General features: G+C 42.8%; 1 protein-coding gene across 1 annotated transcript in view; it reads left to right on the top strand.

Moving 5' to 3' along the window:
• Positions 1–27,593, top strand: part of MYO10 (myosin X) — a gene marked incomplete at both ends in the record, with an annotated part of 166,368 nt that overhangs the window by 61,817 nt on the left and 76,958 nt on the right. The window contains 2 exons of the mRNA XM_082015005.1: positions 8,120–8,278; positions 26,188–26,375. Coding sequence (XP_081871131.1) covers positions 8,120–8,278; positions 26,188–26,375 — 347 coding nt within the window. The remainder of the gene's footprint in view (positions 1–8,119; positions 8,279–26,187; positions 26,376–27,593) is intronic.

Raw genomic sequence — 27,593 nt, 5'->3', positions numbered from 1 at the left:
TATCGCTGCTGGAGATTGGGGAGAGGGTGGAGGAAGGCACCAGGAGAGGCTGCTGGCACTTGCGCCTAGGAGCAACTCCTGACCCAGATGTCCCAGGCCCTGGCAGGTCTTCCATAACCAGAGTTGTTATGAAAGGGGGACTGAGGGGAAGGTTGGGAAGCGGTTTGATTGATAGGAGGAGGAACAAAGACTGAAAACGGCTGGAACTGAAGTGAGCAGGGGATAAGGACAAAATAGACAATTTTACACAATTTATGGGTTGTGTGTTACTTCACTGATTTGGTAGGTGCAGTAACGTGCAAAGTGGACGTTTAGACATTTTGCATTAGAGGTCAAGATGAACATCTCACTGGCTGGGGAATGGGGAGATTCCCAAGGTAAATGGGGAGGAGTTTTACAAAATGGGTGGGAAGTAAGCTGGTACTCAGTTGATGTGTGTATGGGATATTTGCTTGAAGAAAAGACCAGTGTTAGTCACAGTAGTAACGATATCCGTTTCCTTGGTAATATTTTTTCTTTACATCAATAAATGCCTTACATAAATTTATTTCATTTTCCTCCATAGTTTCATAGATAAGAAACTTCATTGTGGGTTTGTTTGGGGCTTTGGGGGGGATTTTTTTGTTACTTTGAAAAAGATTAAATTCTGTTACATCGAAGCAAGCCTTGGGCTCTGGTACATCTTGTTGCCTGAAAGATTGTTTTGGGACAATGGAATGGATGTCTAAGGTCAGCTGTTATGGAGGAATAGTAAATTACAGGACAAAAACATTACTTGGGTCACACTGTTGTCATGACTTAACCATAGAATTTAAAATGTTGGTAGTTAATATGCTTTATATTTGGCCTTAAATTGCTTTTGATTTATAAGAGAGCCTCCTTGTCCTGAATTTTAAGTGTTTACTTAGACAGTAGATCTCTCCAGGAAGAGAGAGTAACTACTAGAATCTTATTTTTGTTTTTAATCTCTGGGTCCTTGGGCTCGTTGTGTTTTATTTTTCTCCCTGGAACGCTGCATTCCACAGCTTGTAATGTGAGCTCAAGGCCTCTTTTTTTTTCTGCCTGGGATTCATGTATAAAGACATTTTGTAAGATTTATTGCATTCTTTTAACTTCTAAACATGAGGGAAACACAAATGATGATCCTCAGTTCAGACCAACAGCAGAGAAGGAAAAAAAAAGTGGTATTTTTGAGTGGATGTTTCTCTGTACAGTCCCCTGTATTTTGCTGAGCTGTGCTCATCTCTCTGCTGTGGGGTCAGCGGCCGTAAGCAAAAAGATGCCTTGGAAAACTGAGGGCACTGATGTCTTGAATGTACGAGCCAAGTCCCCTGGAGTTGCTCTTGAGTCGTGTGAATTCTCGTGAGCATCACCATAGCAGTTGGGATTAACCCTGTGAAAAACCCACGCAGAGCAGCCGCCGAGGCACTGACAAGAAGGCTGATGCCTTCACTTTCTGGGTCACGATTAGCTTTGCTTTCTGGTGTCTGTGGGCTGGCCAGATGCTGTAGTAGGTGGTTTGCTAGTATCATAAGCACTGGTGAAAAAAATTTAGTTGGCTGGTGGTATTTTTTACGGTTTGTAAACCTGTCTCTGAGATGACAGCTGTACGGTACCTCTTGTCTTCGCTTTCCTCGTCTTACTGAATTTTGTGTTTAAACTACCTTATTTTACCTTATCTCTCTGGTTATATGGATTCAAGCAATTTAAAGTGTGTGATAAGACTTTGATATCTATGTTTTCCGGGGGGGGTGTGTGTGTGTGTGTATATATATACGAGTAGTGTCTTCTGTAACACCCCGCAGTTTGTAAAGTACACTTAGAGTTGATAAGCTTTCTTGCATAGAAAAGTGCAGCAGAGGGAGGTTGGTTGCTCCTTTAATGTTACCTCCACCAAAAAAACCCCCCTTAGACGTCTTGTACCGCCGCCGGCGAGAGGGACGTGCCAAGCTGCCGAACCGTTCCCGAGCAGTGCCGCACGCGGTACTTGGCATCGGCCAGACTCCGTCACGCCTGGTGCGAGTTCTCCGCAGTGAAGCTGGCGGCACGCAGCCCGCTGGGCGATGGCCGGGAGGGACGGCCCGGCTCGAGGCTGCAGGCAGGCGTCTCGTCCGCCCCGTCCGGAGGCAGCAGCGGTGGGGAGCCAGTGCCCACTGCCACGCTTCGCTCTGATCCAAATCTTGGTCTTTTGCGTTGAAGAAAGAGACCTGAGCCTGCACTGACTGGGAGTTGTGCTTGGGAGGGGCGAGGGTTCAGCTCGCTGTATAGAAGGGGCTGTTTTAAAATGCTCGCAAGTATGCAAACTTTTCAGTAGATGGTCTTGCACGTTTTGAGAGAGCAGATTCAGTAATGACCTAGCTTGGGTAAAGGGCTTCCAAGATGCAGACAAACCTATTTCTGCCTTTAAATAAAATTCGCGTGGAGATCTCGCTGAAATGATGAAGGTTCTTCAGTCACGAGTCAAATACCGAATTGTTGGTTAGAAAACTTCTGCCTTCCTCCCATCCAGTGCTGATCATTGGCATCAGACCAAAAGCCCAGCTGCGTGTTTAAAACACCCTGAGAGGCAGAGTTGTGTGCTGGCCTCGTGCAGACTGGAAAGCCTAAGTGTGACCTGTAGCTTTTGCAAGAAATGGGAATTGTGTGGGATTTTTTGGTGTGCTTTACGTAAGCACTTAATTCAGCATTCTCCTAAACTCACTTGACTCAGCTGTTGTGAAATCCCTTGATACCACTTAATGACCTTACTCAAGCGGGGATTTTTGTCATTTGGCATCATGTTACAAGATGATACAGTAAGAGAGAAGGCGTGTGCGCTCCTGTCATTGAGGGCCCACTGACATTCTTTCCTGGTGTTAATAAATTGTATTACAAATTAAATTTTTTGTTAAATTGTAATTTCCATTAGAACTTGAGCTTAGGGGTAATTTGTCAGTGCAGAAAATTAATTAGACATTGTTTTGTGATATTCCCTTTAAATGGAATGCTTGAAAGACTTCTTATTTTTTCTCATGCCAGATTAATTGCACAGGGTAAAAATGCCATTTTCACCATAAAGAAGCGGGGAATATTACGGTCTTCATGCTGGTGGTTTTTCATGCTCTTTTAGAAACATCAGTGAAATTAATTTAATTGCAGTCATATGCCTCAGACTCCTGGATTGTTGGTGGGCTGTTTTCTTTACATGCTCACTAGTCAATTTAAAAGAGTATATTCGTGTAAAATACTAGTTACTCCAAATTACAAGGCATACAAAAAATGCTTCTCTGAACCAAAAATACAAACACGCCAAACAAATACTTGTACATTTTGGAGTACAATATCGCACTGCTCATGCAGCAGTATTTATGAATAGGTATGATATTTATGAATAGGGAAAATTACATATTTATTTGCTAAAGCCATCATTTTCATTGTATGTAGGATGTGATTTAGGGGGTTTTGGCTTTCCAAATAGTCCCATATGAAATTATTTATGTATTTATTTATGATGATCCACTGTTTCAGAACAAACCCCTTCATGAAACGTCAACTTGCCAAAAACCCCTTTACCTAGTGCTCATCTGCAGAGCCTCACCTTTAGTCTCACCTTTAATTTCAGTGCGTGATGCTTTAAGATCTCCAGCTTCCTACAGTGCATTAGAGAGAGTCTGACAGGCACCTTCTGCAAAGAGAAGGCGGCGCTTCCTGCAGCAGCATTTGGGGATCTGGATGGTGTTTCAGAGGGTGACGTGGGAGCCTGTCCCATCTATGCCCATGTCCTGGAGGTGCCGGTGTGCTGCCAAGGACTTCCTTCTAACTTCTTTTTCCCTGGTCCCATGTCCAAGGCTAATGCTCTTGTTTGTGAGACGATGAATTAATTTTACCTACTTGTCCTGCTTTCTCGTCTGGGTAATATTTTTGGGAAGTATGAGTGTAGGTCTCACTCTCTATGTCTAGGGCTCGACATTGTGTCCTAAAGCACATCTGGCTAGTGCTGTGGGTGACACTGTTGTTGAGCAGGTGGACCTTGACACTGCTCTGGGTATGCCCCTGTCACCGCAAGGCTCATGAATTTTACACAATTCTGGACAGAAGTGGGCTAATAATCCTGTTGATTTCTGAACAGATATGAATCAAGACATAGGGTCCATATGGTGACATATCACCAAAATTTTGAAACAGGCTGTCACAACCACACCAGTGTGGTTTGTTTTCAGTTTCTGTATGTCACCCTATTTCGTTATATAGAACCTATATATGTTCATTCAAATATTCCTGTCCTCACTCACCTGTCTCTTCAATCCCTTTTTGACTAGAGAAAGAAATCTGACTCAGCAGCATGTGATTACTTCGATATTGCCATATTTGCTTTCTTCTTGAAGACTGACACTAAACAGCACTCCTCCAGCCCTCAGGTGTGGGTTCTCAGTTTCAGCAAGCTGTTAACATCTGGGCATCCAACAGTTCCCTCCTACATTATTTTCGAACCCCAGAGTGCCTCCTACAGCTTTTTCCTGCATTAGCCGGAGAACTTGGTAGCGTTGGTCCCCTAGCTTTTCAGGTTGCTTCCTTATTTGAATCTCTTTTTGGCGTGTTCATCACAGCACCAGTAAGTTGTGGTATGGACAGTCAAGCAGTTTTGAAGTGTTGTTCTCCTTTCCCATTGGAATGCTTTTTTACTGTTGTTTAACTGGGTTCACTGTTTTGACTTGTATTTCTTGAGCTTGTTCTTTTTGTTTTTGTTCTTTGCATTGCTCCTTCCCATCTCAACCTTTAATTTTCACTTCCATAATAACTTCGGGACTTCTTATTTTGTGTGCTGTGTCTTTAGGGTTTAATTTATAGTTTTCCATGTATTCAGCATGTTTGTTATCTTGGACCATTTATATCTTGAGAGGAAAGAAGTTTTTGCTGAATTCTTATTTAGGTTTGTCTTAAATCTTATTCCAAGTTTCCTGCATGTTTTACTTGACCTTCCAGAAATGCTGGCAAGATCCTCAAGGATGGACACTCCTGTGCTCTGCCAACGGGCTGCTCTTGAAGTTCAGGAGCCAACTTGTTCATCTTCCCCTTCTGCATGCTGACCCTGCAAGAATGGCTCTTGGTTCCTATTTCCTGAGGATTTCATCTGCTGTAATATTTCATAATGTGACCTTCTAATTAGTAACGATAAAGTTCAAGGCAGCGTTTTCACGTCCTTATCCTAATAAAGGAGTAAGTCAAGACGAAATAAAACAAAGCTGGCCTTTCAGAGCTTGAGCAGCAGGACTGCTAAAAGCCTGTTTTAGGGAAATGAGGTCGGCGCATGTGATCCTGCTGCCTTGCCTGATGACTTTGATCTTGTTAAATGATTTTGACTGAGTTTTACAGTGGGTTTAGGAAATGTGAAGGATGCGTGGCTCTGGTTAAAATTAAAAGTAAAGTAAGTCCCCAGCGTTCGGGAAGAGACCCTCCTTCTTTCTAGTCTGGGTGGCAGCCATTATGACCGGCTGTTGTGTTTTCTGGCTGGTTCACACATGGGCATATCTCTGAGTCAGCCCACAGAGCCGTTTCCTCACCCAAACAAGGAGGCAATGCATGGAAGAGCGGGAAGTGTGAGAACAACCAGCCTGAAGAAGAGAAAATAGTGGGTTTGAGTGGGAAGGATGAATCTGCAAAGACAGTCTTTGATAGTCCTGCCACTCACAAGTCAATGGTCACTTTGGGGTTGTTTCGTGCATTTTTATTAATTCCTCATGTTAATAAATGTGATTAGTGATGTATGGAGTGCTCTGCCTACCTTACTAACCTGTGCATCACATATCAAAGAACAGAAATCACAAATACAAAAATTCTCCTACTGGAAAGGATGTTGTGTCTCCTTTCCGTGTTCACATGAGCTGCACTCAAAGGATATGTGCCGTTGCTGTTTGGTTTCCTAATTTTTTATTGAGTCTGTTTTTCTGTTTTAATTCAATGCTGATACATGGCCTCTGTTAAGTTACTTACTTTTCTAGGATTTGGTCTCCTTAAATCCCTTTTATTTATATTCCAGCATACAGTATTCTTTGTTCTGCAGTGTCCGGGTTCTGGGTTTTTTTGGTCATGGTTCTTCCAACTAGGGACTGTGGTTTATTAGTCTTGAAATGTAATTACCTCTAATTCCGCCTTGCACTTCGTGTGGCTAGTCTTGGGACTGCTGACACTGTTTTCAGCCCCCAAGTTTTGCTGTCAGTTGATTCGTTCTGTCTGTTAGATATCTGGACCGCTTGCCCCTGGATCATGTACAAGGGGCTGCTTTCTCTGTCCCAGCCAGCATCTCTCTGCCCTGTACAAACGCTTGTCCGGTCATCTTGATGGTTGTCTACTACAAAATACGGCTCAGATCTCTGTGTCTGTCTTTTCCTCGCAGTTAGGAATTGTGGTTTGGATGGTCCGAATCTGGAGGAGCTTTCTGATGGTTTGCTCATGTGTCCTGTTGACATCTGAGCTCCCTTCCAGCACCTGTTAGAAACTGGTTTCCTGGATCTCCTTTCTCCCCCAGCCTTCCCCCAGTACGCTTTGTGCTGGTGCCAGCGACAGCTGTAATGGTGCGATGGCCTGTGCCAGCATTTGGTACACCTGGGACAGGATTTTAATGAACAAATTTCATCAAGCAGTTCTCCTCTGTCAGCTGGTGGGACATCCAAGTACAGCTCTTCCATGTCAAGCGTGGTCTGCGCTCAGCCTCTTGCTGCTTCAGCTTCTTTTTCTCACTTGTCTCGGCAAGACAGACAAAATCACTATTTTCCGTAACGGCCTCCTATGATCACAGAATCACTAGGTTGGAAAGGACCTTCAAGATCATCAAGTCCAACCATTAATCCAGCACCACCGTGTCCCCTAAACAAGGATGACACGGCCGTCCTTGTTCAGTCTTTCGTTACCAGGAGCATACGTATGTTTTTATGCTGAAATCCTGTGAGGGGTTTTCTCTTCCCACATGGACGTGGCCCCTTGCGCTGCCCCATCCATCGGACAGCGCTGCGTGATCCCCAGCCCGCAGCGGCAATCCCGCGGCGCTTGCCCGCGCTTGGGCTGCCAGTTATTGCGCTTCTGTTGGCTTTATAAATAATGTTTCAAAGGATTTTGGAAGGGTTTTTTTAAATGTTCCATGTGATTAAAGCATTCACATTAACCCCATACTTTACTTTCTTACACTGAAACGGTGACGTTAGCAGGGACTAGTATTGCCCAAGTAGCATTGGCTACGGGATGCAGATATATAAGGGCAAGTTGCCAAGATGTAAATCAGAAGGAAGTGGGAAGCTGAATTCCAAAGCTATTGTTGTATAGTCTTTAGTGATGTCGTTAGTATTCGTAAAAGCTTTATTTAACTAGATTGGGGGTGTGTACATCTTCTGAGCATATTTGTGATAGTTTTACAGAAGATACATCGAAGTGTTTTCTGAGTATTTAAATTGTGGATTTTTTAGAGCTTTTACTGTCCGTTTCAAACAGGCTTCAGAAATTTGTCTCAAAAGTATGTTAATTAGAAATCGGTTTGCCTGTTTGTTTTCAGATACCTGCAGCACACTGAACTTAGCGTGCTACTTGCATTAAGAAGAAATGACCTAACCCAGTAGTGGTCCTGACCGGAGAATTGACAGAAACATTTAAGTGGGTTTCAGATCAAATATATAAACACTTGCAGCCTGTTAGAGCAATAATTTTCATTTGCTGTTTTGCACTGTGAAACATTTCCTCCCAGAGTAATTAAGAGTGTAAGCAGTGTTTACTGTAAGGGGTGGTTTTTCATTTGGTTGGTTTTGGATTTCGGGGGAATGATTATTGCTTAGTTTATTTTTCTCCTGATAAAGTCTAACGGTAGTCCAGTGTGAAACAAGATTACATTTGCCCGTAGAGAGGAAAAGACCTTATAGTCCTCAGTGCATCGTCAGTATGTGCTAGTTTCATCTGACCCCCATGTACCTATTTGGGGCTCCAGTTATTGTCAGAGAAGTTTTTGAAGAAGGTATGACTGGCAGACTACTATATTTTACAAGTGTGCACACTGATAAACTGGATAGGGAATATGGATGGGTATGAAAGCTCCATTCTCAGATAGGAGTGTTTGAATGTGTGATATGATTATATTTTCTTTTTTTCCCCGTTTCAGGTATTCACTTACAAACAGAGCACAATCACACACCAAAAGGTAACGCCTATGCATCAAACAAGCGCAGAGAGCGTGGAAGACATGGCAGCACTCATAGATCTCCATGAAGGCTCCATTATGCACAACTTATTCCAGCGATATCAGCAAGATAAAATCTATGTAAGTTTCTTCTAAAATTAAGAAAAATACCCAGAGGGAATGTTTTGGAATGTGTAAGAGCCGTGTGTGTTTTGCTGTTGTGTGGTATCTCCCTTCCTAACGTCCTCCAGTTCTTTGTGTATCCACATAGAGCTGAAGCGTGCCTCATCTAGTGACTTCTTGCCAGCTATGATGGAAGGAGAGGGGAGCTCAGGGCTGGCCAGGCAATGCCTTGGGAGCCTTGAAAAACAGGCATGCTCCATATGCCTTTACACTTCCAGGGACAGGGTTGTGTAAAGGGCTCTTGTTTTCCTCTTCTCCTCTAGACCCTCTGCCCCAACTATATATGCTCTGTGTGTCACTAGAGAGGAGGTGGTGGGATTTAGTTTGTGACTGTCATCTGAGATCTCATCAAGCCAAGATCCAGTTCTGATCAGCATCCCCTTTTCTATTGTAGTTGAGAGGGGATGGTACTACAATCACCAAGATGAGAACCTGTGCCATTAAATGCAGATAGTTGGAGTTTGGGTTGTATGAGAACAGGCAGCTGTTTATCAGGTTCAGAAGCAAGGAATTAGTCTACAAGGAATTCTTTTTCTCAGCTCTGTAATGAAGGTTTTTGTGATTAGATTTACCTGCTTTTTAAATATTTTCATTAATCTTGAACTGACTAGATAGGAATCTTTCCTAAATCTGGAACTACACTAAATGTGAGAAGGATCGAGGGATTATTAGTGGCTGTTACAGATTGTGAAATCTCACTTTTCAGTGGTTCAGTGGTTGGTGGGTTTTGATTGTTTTTTTTTTTTAATTACAGAACATAAATAATTCTTGTTTGCATCACGTGTCTAGACCCTTGATTTGGCATATACATGCTTTATTTTAAGCATTATCTGTTAAGTTTGGATTCTTTATTTTTAAACATGAACATATCTTAACATAAAAATAAACTTTCACTGTATTTAGAAATTTCTTCATGTTAAAAAGCAGAAAACAGCACAAGGAAATTATGTGCCTTTGTACATTACTTTTAAAGGGGCTAATACAGAGAATCATAGATGTTGAGGTAGTTCTCTTTACAAAAGTCTTTATGTATGTTGTTTCTCAAAACAAACCATTTTGCCTTTCAGAAATATCAGTAAACAAAAAATGAATAGCATATATGAACAATCTTGCATGTGTAGGGGGAAGAAGGCTACTTGGTAAGAGTTTAGTTTTCCACCAGTGTTATTAGATTAGAATACAATACTCAATATGAGTCAAAATAAAAAACCGTTTTTTTTCTGAATAATTACTGGTACTCATATGTGGGACATGGATGTCAGCCTTTCTCCCTTTTAAAAAGCATGTGTGTAAAAACGGGTGATTTTTTGAAGAGGCAAAGAATAGCCTTGTTCTGAAGAGACATGTCCTTGTTTATTTCTTGGCTTGTCAAGGCAAGTTTAGGGTATTCTGATACTTGATGCTCAGTACAGTGTATGTTTCTAGACAAACAGGTTTGTGTGCTGTTAATGATGACAGATCTTCAGTTGCTGCTGAACACTCATTGTCCTTTCAGTTTTGCTAGCTTTACAGCTTGCTCTTTTGGGTCCAGCTCACCTGTAAAATGTTTGAAAAGGTGATTGGAAAAAAAGTGTGTTTTGAAATGCATATGAAAACCTCTCGTCCTATATATGTAATCAGGAGCTGATGTACAAAGCATTTTCTTTTCTCGCTCCTCATTGGTACCCCACTCCTGTTGTGCCAATGGCAGTGTTTTAACAGGACGGGGCTCCAGGAACAGAAACCCCAAGAAAAGCTGATAAAAAAGCTTGAATTTTATGAAAACTTGATAGATATATGAGCATGTGTTGTAGGAGCTGCTATTGTCATTGCAAAATGAACTGTGTCTTTTCAAGCCAAAAATCTCTTAACTGTGTTGGAACAGTTCAATGATATTTTAGTGTTTGATGTTAAAAAGACATGGAATGAAAGGTGCATTGATTTTACCTTTGTTGAAGGCATACATGCAGCTCAAGAAATTGGGTTCCTGGTCATTCTGCTTTGGGACCGGACTAGTTCTTGTACAGGACACTAGAAACCACTGGAGTTCATGCCAGCAGCAATTAAACTTTCCAGATTGTATATTTGCCTTCTCCCGTCCCTCCAAGAAGTCTTCTCTCTTGGTCAGTAATTGCACCATCAGTATAGTGCACATACTGTCTCTTGTAGCCGCCTCGGCACCTTGGCAGTATCCGTCTCTTGTGCGTTAGGGATAAATTGAGAAGGCACGTGCCCCTCTCCACTCCGAGCTCAGGGGCTGGTCATCCCATTGGAAGACTTCTCACCATCGCCGAATATAAACCACCATATAATTGCCGTGCCCTGGCGTTAAGCTTCCAGGCCGCTCTCTACTTCAGCTCTGTGCACCTCCTTGTTCACATCCTGAGTGGGGGGAAAAGATACACGAAGGTGTATCTGGCTGGCATTTATTGAGTTATACGCTTGTATTGGTTCTTGAGTCTGGCAGCTTTTTATTTGTTTTCTCAGTGGCAATGAGACTGGGAAGCACCTTTATACCCTTAATGAGGAATGCACTTAATTAGGACGTAAGTTTTGGGGCTTGCTTCTTCTCACACACACACAAAAATTATATGAAGTGCAATTTACTAAATTATGGTGTAAAGTATATATAATTTCAAAAACACAGAAGAAACAATTAAAAAGAAATTTAAACAGTTGCTTTCTCAGGAAGGCAATTATTTATGCAAATCTTCCACCGTTAACTTGTGTGTTTGTCTGTATTTGAGGAGCTGTTTCTCCAGCAATGAGCATTTAAGCAAATATCTTCAGATGTTTGAGTTCAGTTTGATCTTCCTTTACTTAATAACATTTTTGTCTCACCTAATCAAACCCGTGTTCCTAAACTCTTCACTGCTTCCTAATTAATACTATAAAGATATTTGCTATGGATGCCAAGTTTTGTCAAACATGTCAGTGACATTCTTTGCTGCTGCCAACAGCTTCAGCTGTAAAGGGTCAGCAGAGGATTTTCTAGATTTCTTGCTGGTTTTGGGGGAGGGAGGAATATTGATTTAGCATGCAGACTATGTTCATAGCATGAATGATGCCTGGCTCTGTACTTAATGAGTTGAAGGCTCTTAGCTGCATCTGTGCTGATAGTGAGAAGGTGAATGACAGAAGTTTGTCATTGTCTATGTGCAACCATCTTTTTGTATCGGTGTCAATTGTGTTGACAACTGCTTGTGATAATTTTTGTCTGAATTTCCGTAAAAGAAAAGAGTGCATGCTTTCCCTTTCTGGCCTGTGAGAAGCATGGGGTGTACATGCCCTTTCTTGATTACTTAAAGGAGGCTCCTGTCTGGTATTTTCTCAGGTTTCCTGATTAATACTGCTTTTATCTAAAAGTTTGCTGCTGGGCTATCACCGCTTTTGTTGCCCAGGAAAGGAACAGGGTTAGGATGGCACTGATCATGTGTTGCAGGGGTTTTCATTGCTACTTTTTCCCCCATTTTACTCCATCAGGAACAATCTGATACAGGAGGTCCAGCTTCTAGACATCAGCATACAAGGTTTTAACACCCGTTTTAGACACCTCAGATTAGCTTGCGTGCCAGGCTGGTATGTGGCAACACGGGGAAAGATAAACACCAGTGCTAAAAGTGGAAGGTGCCCACGTTTGAAAACGGAGCCTTTTGTGAAGGCGAACGAGGGACTTCATCACCTCTGAAGCCATGCTGGCATGGGGCACGCGACGTGGAGAGGAGACGTGCTGCGGCAGCCGTTCCTGTCACTGTTCAAAGGCGAGTTGTTCCCAAAGCTGTTGATTCTGGTTTACTTTTAGTTAAGTAAATGTTGTGGAGAGGACTGGCTTAACCTTGGAGAGGACGCCGTAAATCATGCCGCGTGGACTGTGCTGCGAGACACGCAAATTTCAGTCCTTGAGCTGGCTGCGGGATGCGCTGCGGTTGTCTTGTCTCTGTGGCCAGCGGTTAGCTACTGATGCAGGCGAGCGGATGCCGGAAGAGCAGACCAGAGAATGAGAGTGCAGCTTTTCCTGAGGTGAGAGGCAGGTTGGAAATCACTGCAGCATGCGTGGTGCAGGCCAGCATGGAGGTTTTCAGCATCAGATCCACCCTCGATTGCCCGAGTTCAAGCAATAAACAAGTTTCAAAGCACATCTGATTAGTTTTTTTCCTTTTGAAATGAGCTCTGAAGTGCCGGGTAGTCACGTTGCACTTTGACGTGGTGATGATTTGACACGTGCTCGTCTTGTTTAGGTGGAAAACATGTCTCCGTGCCCAGGGAGGCATGTTGCGTGGGGTGGGGTGTGGCGGTCCCTTGGCCACCCTCCTCTGATGAGGAGAGTATCCTCCAGGTTGTCCGGCACTTGGGTGTGGTGGCCATGAGGGGTGAGAGAGAACATTGCCTATTTTTGCTCACTTTCAAATTAGGACTGCAGCTTGCCTGCCGATAATTGCAACCATCTGTTAGGTTTCTGTGCGTCTGTATAAAATATTCTGTACCAGCCACGTAGACATATAGTGCTGTACCAGCCACATCCGCATCAGAGGGAGGATAGTGGTAATTAGGAGCTCAGTTTCTGTGGCTGGCTTCCTTTCTCTCTTAAGCTGAAGCAACAAACGTGGAATAACTTGGACGAGAAAGCAACATTTCTCCAATTTTTAAAAATGGCGTTAAACTGGACGAGTTTTCTCTTCCCTCGCAAGGTTGCTTGCAGAATCCCTAGCCGCTTCATTACACTGAATGTTCAGTTATCTGTTCTTAAAAGGTATATTCAGTTATTTACACATCGATTTTAAATCTATTTGTGTTTACTTTGGCAGCATGTTCAGTTGTAGTTTGTTAAACTTGCAGTAATTAGATAATTTATTTCCCTGGAAGCCATGGGGGTTTCCTGAGGCAAGCAGTTGATGTTAATTTAATATTAATCAATAATCGCTGTCGGGGTTTTTTCAAATTCTGTTTGCAGACATATACACTTTAGTATTTAGGTCAGCTGTTCTCTGTGACTTGTTTGTCTAGGTTTTTGCATTTGCATTTTTTTCTGAGTACAGTAAAACTCATTTCAGATCCAGTGCAGTTGCTAGGTGCCGTGTTACGGTGGTCACCAGGAAGTGGTTGTTGCTGCATGTCATAGTGAGAAAATAGCAAGGCACACTAGAGTCTTGGTTAATTAAATAAAGTAAGTCAGACATAATTCATGAACTTTGAAATCACTCCTGTTCCTCTACCACAGACACAACTTCTAAGTGGAGGCAGAGAGGCAAAGTAAGATCAGTAGAAGACAATAGCCCCAAAACGTTTACTTACAAAGACAAAAACTGTCATGACTGATCTCTTAAATGGAAAATTTTGATGCGCTCCCTGCAGAAACTGGACCTTAAAAGAATGTGTATCAAGGACCCATATACCATCCTGGACAGCTGACCAGCCTTGGTCTTTGCCCTATCATGCTCTGTGGTGTAAGTGTGGGCCATTGACTTTAAAAAAACAAACCATGGTACACACAAACTGTGTTGTTAATTAGTACCATATATATTATAGTAACGATATATAAATAGTAACATATATATTAAGTAGTGTACCCCTACATTTAGACCAAGTCCTTAGTTACTATAGTAGCTCCTAGAACTACATTTAGCCTGGTCTTGCCTGCAACCCCGCTGTGGTTGCACAGTTCCTCTCCTCAGGCATCCAGCGCTCTAGAGCAGTCCCAGGTAACCAGTTTGCACGTTCTGCTTATGGTGGCTGAGGAAACTGCTGTTTATTTAATCATTATACTTTTGCAGTAAAGGAATATAAAAGGTGTGCTGATGAATCACAGTGTTTTTCATGCCTTCCTATGCTATTGGGGAGGTGAGGAAAATTCTCTTCGCCAGCTCCTTCAGAGGAGGTACAGAGAGCAGAGAATGCCGCTGCTAAGAATGCATGACAAACGTCTATACATAGCTACTTACCTCTGTAATTAGCATGTTATGCTTACACACATCAGATAATGTTTTCAAAATGTGGTTCAAAGTGAGTTCCTGTCTCCAAGCATTAATTACGGCTTCCATTTCACATCTGTTACTAGAGAGCAGCAGACAAAGATCTATATAAACACAGCAGACTTTTGATTGGAAATCTAGTGGAATTTATTTCTGGTGATTGCTATTTCCAAAGCATGGTCAGTTATGTAGATCAATAATTGTCTGCCAAAGGCCAATTACCGTTATTTCCTATTTGTTTTCCTTTTTTTAATACATGTTAGGGGAATAACATAGCAGTAATGATATGAAAAGAAGTAAACACATGCTATCGGTTGGTTAACCAACTTTGCTTCTGAATTCGTCCTTACTGCCGAACTTCTGGGATTGCTAATAACAACAACAACAATAAAGAATGTTTCTCTGAACTTTGTCCTCACAACTGAAAATATAGGGGATTTTTAAGGTGCATATTTTCAGATCTTAGCAAATATTTTGGCCTGAGGTGGTGTGATCAACATGATGCCATTAAAAAGGGAGCTCGTCAGAAAGGTCTTTGTAATTGAGTACACCATCATGTATGCAGTGGCTACACAACCACTTTGCAATGTATGCAGTGGCTGCATGTGTACCTGTATGCAATGGTTATGCAAACACATAAATTTATACTACAGTTTGTAGCACATTACTTGTTGGTAACCCGCGGCAGTAGGGATCTTACCCTCTTGCACCAGTGCGCTGTTTCAGTGAGAGTGAGGGAGGTGGGGAGGAGAAGGAGGTCAAAGCTCTGTTAAAACATCCAAAAAATTGCTCTTTCTGTCTGCTCTGTACCAGTATTTTTCTTCTCATTTGGCTGGTAGTAGGAGAATAAACCACAGAATCATAAAACAGTTTGGGTTGGAAGGGACTTTTTAAGGCCATCTAGTCCAACTCCCCTGCAATGAGCAGGGACATCTTCAGCTAGGCGAGGTTGCTCAGAGCCCAGTCCAACCTGACCTGGAATGTTTCCAGGGATGGGGCATCTGCCACCTCTCTGGGAAACCTGTGCCAGTGTTTCACCAACCTCAGTATGAAAAATGTCTTCCTCATATGTAGTCTAAATCTGCCCTCTTTTAGTTTAAAACCTTGTCCTATCGCTACAAGCCTTGCTAAAGTCTGTCCCCATCTTTCTTATAAGCCCCCTTTAAGTAAATAATGTAACGTAACGTAAATGTAAATAATACGTGGAGGGTCAATTGCTGTAACTTCCAGGCGTTTTGAATGATACCTGAGCCCTGCTTAATGACAACTTCGTATTGAAAACTACAGAGTAGAAGTCTATCATCTTGTGCAGGTTTTGTCACTGGTGATGGTACACATTGCTACTGTCTTCTCAGATTTGAAGGCTTGTTTTTGTGTTGGTTTCTGCACACCTTCACGGAATGTCACCGGTAACTGTATGAGCTGAGAACAGAAAGCAGACCAACGTACAGAATCAAAAAGAAAATTTTTCAGTCATTTGCGTAAGTGTCAACAGCAGCTTAGTACCATTTGGTCAGAGCTTTTGCAAATGATGCTGCACGCTTCTGTGTGCACCTTTGCCTCACTTGCAGGTAAGCTCTGGCTCCTTTTTGTACGGTCTGTTACTCCCAGTACCACAGAAGCATTCAAAGGAGGGCAGGAATTTGGACTCTGAAACTTCAGCTGCTTGTCTGTCACCAGCACATTTTCTTTACATGAGTTAGACGTTGACTGTGAAGTGAGCCGCACAAAATTTACTGCTTGTGATACACTGTCCAACTGCCTTGTTCACATATTCCAGCAGTTTAATACTAGAAAGGCCATAGACGACCCATTTACGTTGAAAATGAATTAAATTACTTTTATAGCTATTGTCTACCTGCATAAATGGACTATTGATTCATAGCCAGGCTGTTACTTTTATTTCAAAAGATGTGGTCCATTCCTTGCAAGCAGTTTCAGCTATTTCCTTTTGATGTCTGTCAGCCTTTACTTTTAAAAGGGGATGAGGTCCAAAATTTCCATTTAGCAGACTTTTGACTGCTAATACTGTTTGCCATCTTAGTGCTGATTTCTAGACCCACAGCTATTTGGCAGCAGTTCAGTGCCATCCAACAAACTACCTGGCACAGGCTTAGATTTCAGTTATTTTGGCTTTTGATTTCTGTTTTCATGCTCTGTTAAAGCATAATTCCTGCTCTTCCTGCTCTCCTCCTAAAAAATCCCTTTCTGTAGAAGAGGTCTTTAAACATTGCAGTAGGATGGAAGTTACGAAAATCTGCGTATCAGTATGTGCAATACTTGCAGGCAGAAAGGAACAAATCTCCAAATCTTTATGTTAAAACTGTTTCTCTTGTGTTCTGGAGATATTGCTGTTTGGGATATCTTCTACCAGAATTTTTTCTTTTGTTTGCATGTGTTTTCTCTGAAAAGCCCCCTTCATCTTCCTGAGATGAATTTGTAGGAAGGAAGAACACTTTTTTCTTTTCCTTGCTGCAGGGTGAATTAGACCTTCAGACAGCTTTGAAAGACTCATTTGAGTATTGTACAATAACAAAGCGGGGGAAAAACAAAACAAAACAAAACAAAACCAAAAACCAGTGTGTGGCCTCAGGCCGTGTGAAATGAAGGGATGAGCCATGGGGTCTCCGCTCTTTGGGGTCCTTCTCTGATTTGAGCTAGAGATCGGCTCATTAGAGTTAAGCTGTGCACTTGTGCACACAGATTGCTACAGTCTGTGCAAACCTATAGTCATGTGCTGTATTGCAGTCCATGAAAATGACAAAAATCCATGTCTCACTGATCATTTGCGGGTTTTTGTTCAGGAGATCACCTCCTCTCTCCACTTGGCAATGGTGAAGAGAGGTACTCTTCCATAACTGTTCATATAAACAGCCCATGCAGTAGATCACAAAAGATCATTATCCTGACATCCTGTACGTAGTACTGCTACATGGTAGAGATTGTCTTGTATTAGTCAGCAAAAAAAAGCAATAAAAACAAGGAGACTTGATCCTTTTTATACAGGAGAAAAACTGCCAGAAACCCGTGAAGTTCTTAAATAAGGAAAGATGTCTATCTGATGTCAATATTATTGTCTGTTATTTTGGTTTTTACCTTTGGGTGGAACAGTGCTTTTGCTATCAGCTTTTCTTTATATTGGTTTCATATTTCCTAGCTGGAATTTTTTGTGCAGATTCTGGATACCACTTGTAGATTTTCCTTAAGTATTTCCATCCACATGGAACAGGCTGTTCAGTAGGAGAAAATAAGAAAAATAAGATGAAATAACAAAAATTAAGATAAAAAAAGGGAAGGTGAAAATCAGATGAGACTGAGCTATGAGTATATCTCAACCTGTGAAGAGCTCTTAGTTTTGTGCAGGTTCTTCACCATCTCTGAACTTTCTCTGGAGTTAAGCTGAAAGATACGACTGCCTCTGTGCATTGTTTCGGTATTTCGATTGGTAGCTAAGGTGAACAAACCCCAGTTTTTAACCCTTAAGAAACAGGCAGATTTTTCTAGCTTCAGTTAGTTGCCTAGAACAAGGACACTATGAATGTGCAAGGTTGAAGCTGTAGGGAATGGAAGGTTTTGCTTAGTTTAGAAGTTAAAATTAGCCAGGCTGCAAAGTAGCATGGTGTTGCTTAATGCTCTACACCAACGGAAGCTTAAGATCACATTGGTTGGGTTGAAGGGTGAACATAACAGATAAGGATGTATCTAATAGGAGATGCTGTTGCCCAGCAGTTGCCTTTGATCATCTGAAATAAAGTATAAAAAAAATTTCAAAATTATTCCAAAATCTTGCTGTGAGCTATGCCAGTGAAAACAAGCATAAAGCCTGGCTTTGAAAATGCTTTGGTCTGTTAATGTCTTGGATCTGTTCTGTGCTCAGCACAGGAAGGGAAAAGGCCATTAGAGAGGTAGTTGGTAGAAGAAGCTGCTGCAGCTTACATTGTGGACTGAAACACATGGGAAAATACAGCTAAGCAGTGTGAATGTGCCTGAGAAGATGCTTGTGGAAAACAGTGACAGGGAGAATGTTTAGCAGGTGGGTCTTGGATGTAGGTAGCTGCCTGTTGGCACTTGATCTTCTTAGTGACGTTCTCTGTCTTGTTCTGGTTCCCTTCAAAGGTTGTCTCCTATGAATGCTAGCTCTTGCATTTGTAGTGTGGCCTGTGTGTTTGCAAACAGGTCATTTTGCAATTAATTCTACAGCAGGCCTTGAGAAGAAAAAAGGACAGTTTAGGGATTGTAATGGCATGCACATCGACGAGGAACACAGAAATAAAGGACAGCAAAGTCGATGTAAACTTGGACTGTTGGAAACCCACCATGAATCACCAAACATGGTGAGAGCTGCAGAAGCCCAAGCATGTAAGGATGATTACAGACTATGACATTTCCATCTCAGAAATGGCTTGACTCGTTGAAAACATCTAAACTTGCAGTTTAGTACTTCAGTTTGATTATGGCTTTTAAGAAAGGAGCCTGGCTTCAGACAGTTCAGCTTATAATTTAGGGAGACAGCTGGATTCCACCCCTCTGAAATTAGCATGGGACTAGCTGAAAGATAGGGCATACTTACCACAGAGAGGATAAATCAAGGTCCTACCAAGAACAACGGCACTAATTATCATCCTGTTTATGACATACCCCTGCCCCTTCTGCTGCCTCCCCTAAAAAGCATGCCAAAATATGGTGCAGCCATCTTTCTCCTTTTTATGCCGACATGTATGTGGTGGTTGACCTAGTTATCTTTGCCTCAGAATAAACTCAGTTGTGACTACCATCAGTCCCTTTGCCTGGGAGAACTGGGAACGATGGAGGCTGTACCTGCAATGTGGGGCAAACTCTTCTGTTCATGGGTTTTGCTGCTGACACCTTGAAATTTGATGTTGAAAACATAGCGAAATTTGATGGCTGTTTTGTGGTCTTTCAAATGTTGTCTGCCTCTGCATGTGCTGTGAAAGCACCAGTATTGTAATTTGGTAATGTTACTGTAGCCTTGATGATTTAGAGGTATGAGAGTCGTGCAACTTGTGTGGAACAGTGATAAAAAACTTTTCCCATACATTGTCTAAATGTGCCATATAGTAGCTTTCTAGAAAGCCAGTTGCACTGCAGTTTTATTTGAAGTTACCCATATATTAAGGGTAAGCCCAGAAAATGATACTTGTTGTATAAATTGTCAGGTTGATACTAATACCCCTTAAAAAAAAAAAATACCCTTACTTTTCAGACACAGCATCAGTTTCTTAAGTGACTCCAGGAAAGTCAGGGGTTGCTCAAAAACAACTCAAAAACATATTTTTTGAGGCATCTGTAAACATGCTTTTGTTTCTGTACTGAGATAGATCTTTCTTGTCCCAAAAGCAGAAAGTCTTGAAAGTGCTCTTAAAAGAGAGTTGGCTGGATAAAGTGCTGTCTTAGTGTTAATGTATGTATTTGTATCAAAAAATCTAGATTCCGTATTTGATCACTTCCAACATTTCTAGTACCACATTGCAAAGAACATTGATTTTTGGTGTCATTGAAGAAACAATGATTGAAAGTGAGGAATGTAGTCTTCTTGTGCCTGTTCTAATAGTGCAAGCAGTTTTAGCTTCTGTTGTGATTGTTGATCAAAGACTTCTTTCAGGAGCAGCATGTAACGACCTTTAACAAAGTCCTCCAGCCTTCTCCTGCCTTCTCTCCCACCCTCCCTGTAGCACGAGATAAGCGCAGCCTGAAAAAAAAGTCCTTTTGGTTTTTTCCTCTCCTGCCCCCCCTCCCCCCATTTATTTATGTATTTAAGAAAGAAGGAGGAATGAGATGTTTCAGATTCTAGAAGTCTGGGAAGTACAGATGAGTACCTTGATTTAGAGAGTGAAAGGAGGTCATGAGAAAAACTGTAGGATAAAATTGATGACTTTAAATGGGTAGAGCAAGCTTGAGTAAAACACAGAAATCAGAAAGGATCCTCAGAAATAGAAATGTTATTGTGGAGATGCAGAAGTCTTGACATAAAAGGGAAGAAGTGGATGGTGAATGGTTGCTGGATATGGAGCAAACCTAAAGCATGTACCCAAAATGAACCTGTGGAGAGGAAAAGATGGAGCGCAAGGTGGTCCTGATATATTTAGTATGTTTGGTTTATAGGATTAATGAAGTGATCTTGCATTACGGCAGTTTCCTTTTTTTTCTTTTTCTGTGTAGAGAACCTGAAAAAAATTTTGAAGGGGAAATTTCTTATTTTACTTTTTCCTCTTTTAGTCGAAAAGCCTTTCTACATGGGAAGAAAAGGCATTTTAAACTGTATTTAGTTCATCTACTGCAAATTTTTTTCTTGTAATTTTAAAGCTAACTTGAAAAAATGTATTTTAACCAGTAAAGCTGGCATGAAACTGAAGTAAACTGATTGTGTCTTCCTTAAAATAAAAATAACCTTCTCATCTTAGACAGGACTACTCTGACCGTTGCAAGTTTTTCTAGAGTATTTCTGTGGGTGTCAGAAATCTTTGTGAGCTCTTGAACCTTGTTAAAGAACTAATTGTTTTTGAGTGTTTGAAGAAGTCTGGGGTGATTTCAAGACACGAGGTTCAAAGCTGATTGCTATCAGAAGGCAACAAGCCAAACAAAAAAAGCATTTGGAGAACTGATGAAAAATCTCTTCTTTTCTCAAGTACATCTTTCATTTTGACTCTTGCGATGCTATCGTCTTGCTGAATGTCTAGCTGAGACGACAGGGCTTGAACTTCTAATTTTGAAAGTCCTCTTAGGGGATCAGCAAACAGTCTTATTTCCGCTTTCTGTGCTGAAAGAGGGAGCAGGAGTGTCTGTGGTTTGTGACCAAAAGTGTTTTGGGAGATGCGTTATCAATGTAAAATGACAGTAAAAATTTGAAAGTGGAAAAGGAGCCCGACCTTTTACTATGGTAATCAGAGAGCTGCATTGGGATTCAGGCTGAATAACTCAACTTTCATTTATTCTTGGTTTTAAATTAGCAGTGATCTGATAACAAGTTGTTGCTGGTTTAGTCTGTAACAAAGTAATTCAAAAGTCTGCGTGTGGTTGGGTCTGAAGTGTTGAGTTGGTCATATAACAGAAAAGTAAACTGTCCCGTTCATTGCCACCGATTTAAGAAGTCAGGCTTGTGATAGGACCTCTACACTGAAATACCTCTCAAACTATTTCAACTGGAGATCTTTAGAATCGTGTCTGGTTGCTAGTGCTCTGGCAGATGTATGAGCATTTTTCCTATTCATAACTGCTTTGGAGTGCTTTCATCAAAATAAGTAATTATTGACTGCAAGAATCAGATTAGAAACTGCAAAGAACAAAGAGAAAGTTTAATTTGCTCTCTTGTAAGCAAAATGGAAGTGATTCTTATGTGAAAAAATAGTTTCTGAAATTTCATCCAAACGGCTGCCTTGTGACGTTAGCATAATAAAGTAATTTAGAGATCCGACTTCTGAGTGTTAATTGCTTTAATTTGCCCTATGATGATGCCTGGTGCAGAAATAGCGTTCAGGAGACAATACCCATCCACTGAACAGTCCTGTGTTTTCTGCGTACCTTTACACCGGTTTAACTTGCTGCTAAGGTGCCCGCACTTGCAAAACCAGAAAGTCAGCCCTCCAAGAAGGGGATTGCATTGGGCGGCTGCTCAGCCCCCAAGGGGAGGGAAAGCAGAGCCTGACAAACAGGGAGGTGAGGTGGTTTTCTTCTGCATGTGGGTGCAGGTCATGCCGTGCCTCAAGTCCCTGGCTTTGTGCCTTTTAGAGGTGCCAGGGTAGAGGCTAGCAGGAGTAGGACCTGCTGCTTACAAAATACTGCTGCTGGTAAGAGCGTGTGATAGTTACTGGATGGGAAAAGTACTAAGTCTGGAAGTGATGTAGGAAACGATTCTTGCAGCAGATCTTGCTACTGTTGAGTATCCCAGGGGAAGTTTACAAAGACTTCGGGAAGATAGGTTTTAATAATGGTGCTGCTTCAGCTCACCAATATCTTACTGAGCTACCTTGGGTTAAGGTGGAACTTTCACTTGGGCCAGCTAACTCCTAGGTAGTCCATGCAGATACCTAGTTGTGGCTGCTTCTGGTTTGGATTGTGACACTTGGTAGATGATAGATCTGATCCACTGTGTCTGTGAAGAATATAGCTTTTTTGTGATCTTGCCTTAGGATGAGCAACCTGTTTTTTGAGGGCCTGACTTTGTTCTGTCTTGTGTCATTATAATTTGGTGGCAATTTGTGTACGCATTTAACTTGTTCTGCAAAGAGGTAATGTGTACTTAAAGCACCAGAAGACTGGAACCACAAAATTGGAGCTATTTCAGCAGAGGTTGTGGTTCTTTACGTTTTGTTGCTGAAAGAAAAAGAGAGAAAGAAGGAATTTTTTACATGTGGCATGTCTTAAGAGTTACTCCATAAGGTGATTTAGGAATTGTTTTCACCGGTATCATTTCTGCTATTCACGAGGTTTCTGTCATTGCCATTATACAGTACTTCTTTTCTTGACGATACCTTCCATGAATTATGAGGCAATGAAGCTATCTGACTTTATTTAATAAAAAACTTTTCTTATTCACAGTAATGACTAATATTCCGGAAGTGTTTACATAATTTTTAAAAAGTTGTGCTTAAGCCACGTGAAAGACTGTCTCATGTTAAGCAAGTCTGTGCAGAAGTGGGCTGCTGTCACCTCTTATGATATTTACCGTTTAAATCAGAGAAGCAAGAAAAGTTGCACTGTAGCCATCGGTAGTGCAGTTTTGTCAGTGCTTTATCACAGGAAGATCAGGGAGCGTGGTGATCTTCTTCTGCCAGGTACTTGATCACGCAGAAGCTATAGAATGGACGCTTACAGTTACAAAGTTAGATGGTATCAAGTTTTGTGGAGATTTGGTTTTTTGCTTCTTCACCATGGCATCTGTTGTGGTAGTGTGCCTCAAGTTACTCTTCCTACATTTTAGCAAGACTTTAGTCAGACTCTAATATGGTAAAGAGGAAAATCTGTAGCAGTCTGTTTTATTGGTCACGCTTGCAATGTAGTCATGTAATTAAAAAAAAAAAATCTTAAAATTTTGCCCATGCAATCTATGCTGAACTATGTTTCAAACTGAGGAAGTTTGTTCTCAGGGACTTCCTTGTCAGTTATTTAAGAACCCGAGAGGGGATGATCCCAGGAAATTAAGCTGTTGTCTTAGTGCTGTAATTGCACTGTGATACGATCTTGTGTTGAAAGGGTATCTTTCCTCTAGATGAAACCTTCTGAGCTATTGCACAGCATGGGGGGGTTTATAAAACACACAGATTGAAAATTCACAGCTCTTTATAACGTACTTGAGTTACAAGGAGGGGGAATATTCACCTCGCAGCTAATAAAATTGTCATAATTTCAAGGACACTGCTATAGTCCCCTTAGCAAAAGCTCAAAGCGGCTACTTGTGTTGGGCCTGATGGAGGAGGAACAGGTGGATGATGGGGAATGTAACAGCAGGGTAACAGTGAGAAAGGAGAGCTGATACGCAGCAATAATTACGTATTAATTGAGGAGAAGAGGAGGGAGGCAGGTAGATAGAGAATGTAAGTGCTGTGGAAGAGATTGACAGAGAGAAGGGGAAAACATGGAAAAAATTTGAGAGGTGGGATTTGATGGGTGGACTATTTGGTGGATGAGGAATTGGTTGATAGTCGCATCCAGAGGGTAGTGGTCAATGGCTCAATGTCCAGATGGAGATTGGTGATGAGTGGTGTCCCTCAGGGGTCCATACTGGGACCAGTACTCTAGTAGTGACATGGACAGTGGGATCAAGTGGGATCAACCTCAGCAGGTTTGCAGATGACACCAAGCTGAGTGGTACAGTTGACATGCCTGAGGGACAGGATGCCGTCCAAAGGGACCTGGACAAGCTTGAGGAATGGGCCTGTGTGAACACCATGAGGTTCAACAAGGCCAAGTGCAGGGTCCTGCACATGCGTCAAGGCAACCCCCAGTATGAGTACAGGCTGGGGAATGAAGGGATTGAGAGCATCCCTGCTGAGAAGGACTTGGGGGTAGTGGTCCATGGAAAGCTGGACATGAGCTGGCAATGTGCGCTCGCAGCCCAGAAGGCCAACCGTATCCTGGGCTGCATCCACAGCAGCGTGGCCAGCAGGTCAAGGGAGGTGATTCTGTCCCTCTACTCCTCTCTGGTGGGACCCTACCTGGAGTGCTGCGTCCAGCTCCGGAGCCCCAACCACAGGAAAGACATGGACCTGTTGGAGCAGGTCCAGAGGAGGCCACCAAAATGACCAGAGGGATGGATCACTTCTGTGAGGACAGGCTGAGAGAGTTGGGGTTGTTCATCCTGGAGAAGAGGAGGCTCCGGGGGGACCTTATTGTGGCCTTTCAGTTCTTAAAGGGGGCTTCTAAGAAAGATGGGGACAGACTTTTTAGCAGGGCCTGTAGCAATAGGGCAAGGGGTAATGGTTTTAAACTAAAAGAGGGCAGATTTCGACGAGAAAGGAAGAAATGTTTCACAGTGAGGGTTGGTAAAACACTGATACAGGTTGCCCAGAGAGGTGGTAGATGCCCCATCCCTGGAAACATTCCAGGTCAGGTTGGACGGGGCTCTGAGCAACCTGACATAGTTGAAGATGTCCCTGCTCATTGCAGGGGGGTTGGCCCAGATGACCTTTAAATGTCCCTTCCAACCCAAAGATTCTGTGATTCTGTAGGGGAGTTGATGGCCACTGGGTCTCGGTGAGTGCCACCGCAGTGGCTTGCTGAAAGAGAGGACAACTGCAGGAGGAGCACGTGGGGCTGGGTTTCTGTGGTGTGCAAGATGCCATTCGCTTTATCCAGCCCTCTCTGGGTAAGGTGCAGTGGCAGTGAAGAGAGCCCCAGTCCTGCTGTCAACTTCGCAGGTGGTTCCTGTCAGCGATGAGAGGGTTGACTGCCTGTGAAGAATCTGTCTGTACACGGGGACCGTGTTACGGGGCTGGAGGCTCTGCAGCCCGGCTCTTTGCACGTCCACAGCAGGGCTGTTGAAGCCAGGTGTCAGCTTCCTGCCTGTACCCGCAGAAAGGGTGCTTAACAAAATGGAATTAGTATCACAGCGGTAGCACTGCACACACCATATGATATATCAATTAATTTCACATGTCCAGAAACGTACTGGAAATTCTGGAGGTAATGTGCTTGGTGTTATCTCCTACTGCACTTATTTTGATTTTATTTGAAAAATACAATGAAGACTGAGAAATTGAACAGCAGCGCGAAAAGACCATTGCAAATGATCACATTACCACAGCCTAATGAGTTAAGGCAACGGGATTGGGCATAAGCAGCTACTTGGGTGGTTTTAACGGATGTGCTGTCTAATTGGAATGGGATAGAAATGAATGTTTTGTCAGCTTCTGCTGTGCATCGAAATACTGGTAAATTAAGTTGCAGAAACTCAATGTTTTAGGAACATCTGCCAGTTTGCGTGCTTTTCTTAAGGCCTGCTATCATGTAGGGGTGCTAGTGTCTACAATAATGTCTGATACTTCCATTTTAAAAATGAGGGCCACAGAAGAACTTGGATGCTCTGGATGGACATTTGGAGTTTTGCATCACTACTTGGGACCTGTGGGTACAGTCAGGTTTTAGGAAGTTCAGCAAGTCCCTAAGAACGCGTGAGAAGCAGCTGTAGACCAGCGCTCATAGCTGCCGCCACGCTAAGGCAGGGGTACGTGCTGTAGGGAGAGTAGGCATGAAAGTACGGGGAAGGTGGAAACAAGGTTTGCCCTTCTGTTGCTTTTGTCAAAAAGAAGAAAGCCGGGGCAGGGGGGAAATACTAGCCACCTTTTTCCGAAGGATTGCTGGGCTTTTGCAAATGTGTATGTGTTGCCTTTCATTTGGGAAGAGCGTTAATCTGTTTCACCCCGTCTGTACTAACAACTTGGCGGGGGGGCTGTGTGCTTGCAGACCTACATTGGCTCGATAGTTGCCTCTGTGAACCCTTACAAGAGCATCCCAGGACTGTACGACTGCGCCGCCGTGGAGCGATACAGCAAGCACCACATGGGAGAGATCGCACCTCATATCTTCGCTGTGGCGAACGAGTGCTACCGCTGCCTCTGGAAGCGCCATGACAACCAGTGCATCCTCATCAGGTAAATGGCGGCAGCTGCTGCTTGGGTTGTCCCCGCGGGTGAACCTTCTGAAGTGATTTAGGAACACGGATTTGGGCCACATGGAGAGGAGACCTCTAGAAGAAAGAAGGCTTTTAAACCATCAGAGTTTCGGGAGACAGTTCTGAACTCGCTTTGTGGACCTCTAACAAAATGTTAATCTTTCTTACACAGCTTACAATTTTATTTAGTGAAAGAATCTATTGTATCTTTGTGCATTTTTTGCTACTCACCCATCTGATTCTACCGTAAGTGCTTTCCCCACCAGTTTAAACATCCCTGTGCAGGTCAGTAGTTTCTCACCACTAGACCCTGAACCCTGTATTGAGAGGAAAATTAAAAATAACCCACCAGTCTCGAGAAATGAGGTAAATAAGAATAGCAAAAGAGAAAACTCTCCACAGTTCAGCCACTTCTTTCTGCCTAATTAGCCTTCCTTGCTTAATCTTGTTGTGCGTTAATTTAATGGTGATTTAATAGCTTCCTGGTGATCCGCTCTGTCACTGGTATTTAGGATCTCACTGCTACCGAAGGGACATTGAGAGCAGTCGGCATTTCAATAGCTGTTCGCTGCTTTTAGCTCCTCTTTCCTTCTTGCTCTAGAAGAGCCAAAAACGCAGCCAGCTTTTTTCCTTTTCCCCTGCCTGCCAGCTCAGCTGTGTTGGCTCACACGCAGGCGGAGAAAACTGAAGCCATGCCCGCCGGATTGGGAGGAGCAGCGCGGTGGCGATGGCAGCGTGGCACCAGCCATCAGGCTCCGAGCCAGGGGTGATGCTCGGGCTGGGGAGTGAGAGAGCTTGTGTTTCCTCTCCCTCCCCTCTCTCACTTTCACAGTGTTTTTGCGATTAAACCTGTTTGCTCTCACCTTCCTGCAGCCTACCAGCACAAATTAAATGTGGAGAGCTCTTCAGACACAAGGTGACACGATTTCAGCTGTCTCCTGACTTCCGTGGGAGCCCTTGTGACAGCTGTGGGACCATGGCATGGGGCAGCCGGTGGGGCACAGAGGGGATGAGGCAGAGTGAGAGCAGCACCTTTTGCAATAGGCAGTTTCTACTGGCATTTAAGATCACGGGGCCAGTTTGCAAAGCTTCCTGGATAAGAGGAGAATTTGGCATGTGTAGTTCAGCACCCAAATTGTTGTTAGAAATGTGGATCCGATGCAACACAGCTAGGTCTGGTTCCAGCTTTCTGCAAGCT

The sequence above is a fragment of the Phaethon aethereus genome (assembly GCF_964289735.1).
Source record: "Phaethon aethereus genome assembly, chromosome: 2".
Classification (NCBI taxonomy): Eukaryota; Metazoa; Chordata; class Aves; order Phaethontiformes; family Phaethontidae; genus Phaethon; species Phaethon aethereus.
Note: the sequence above shows the minus strand (reverse complement) of the source record. Positions and strands in the feature narration are given on the sequence as shown.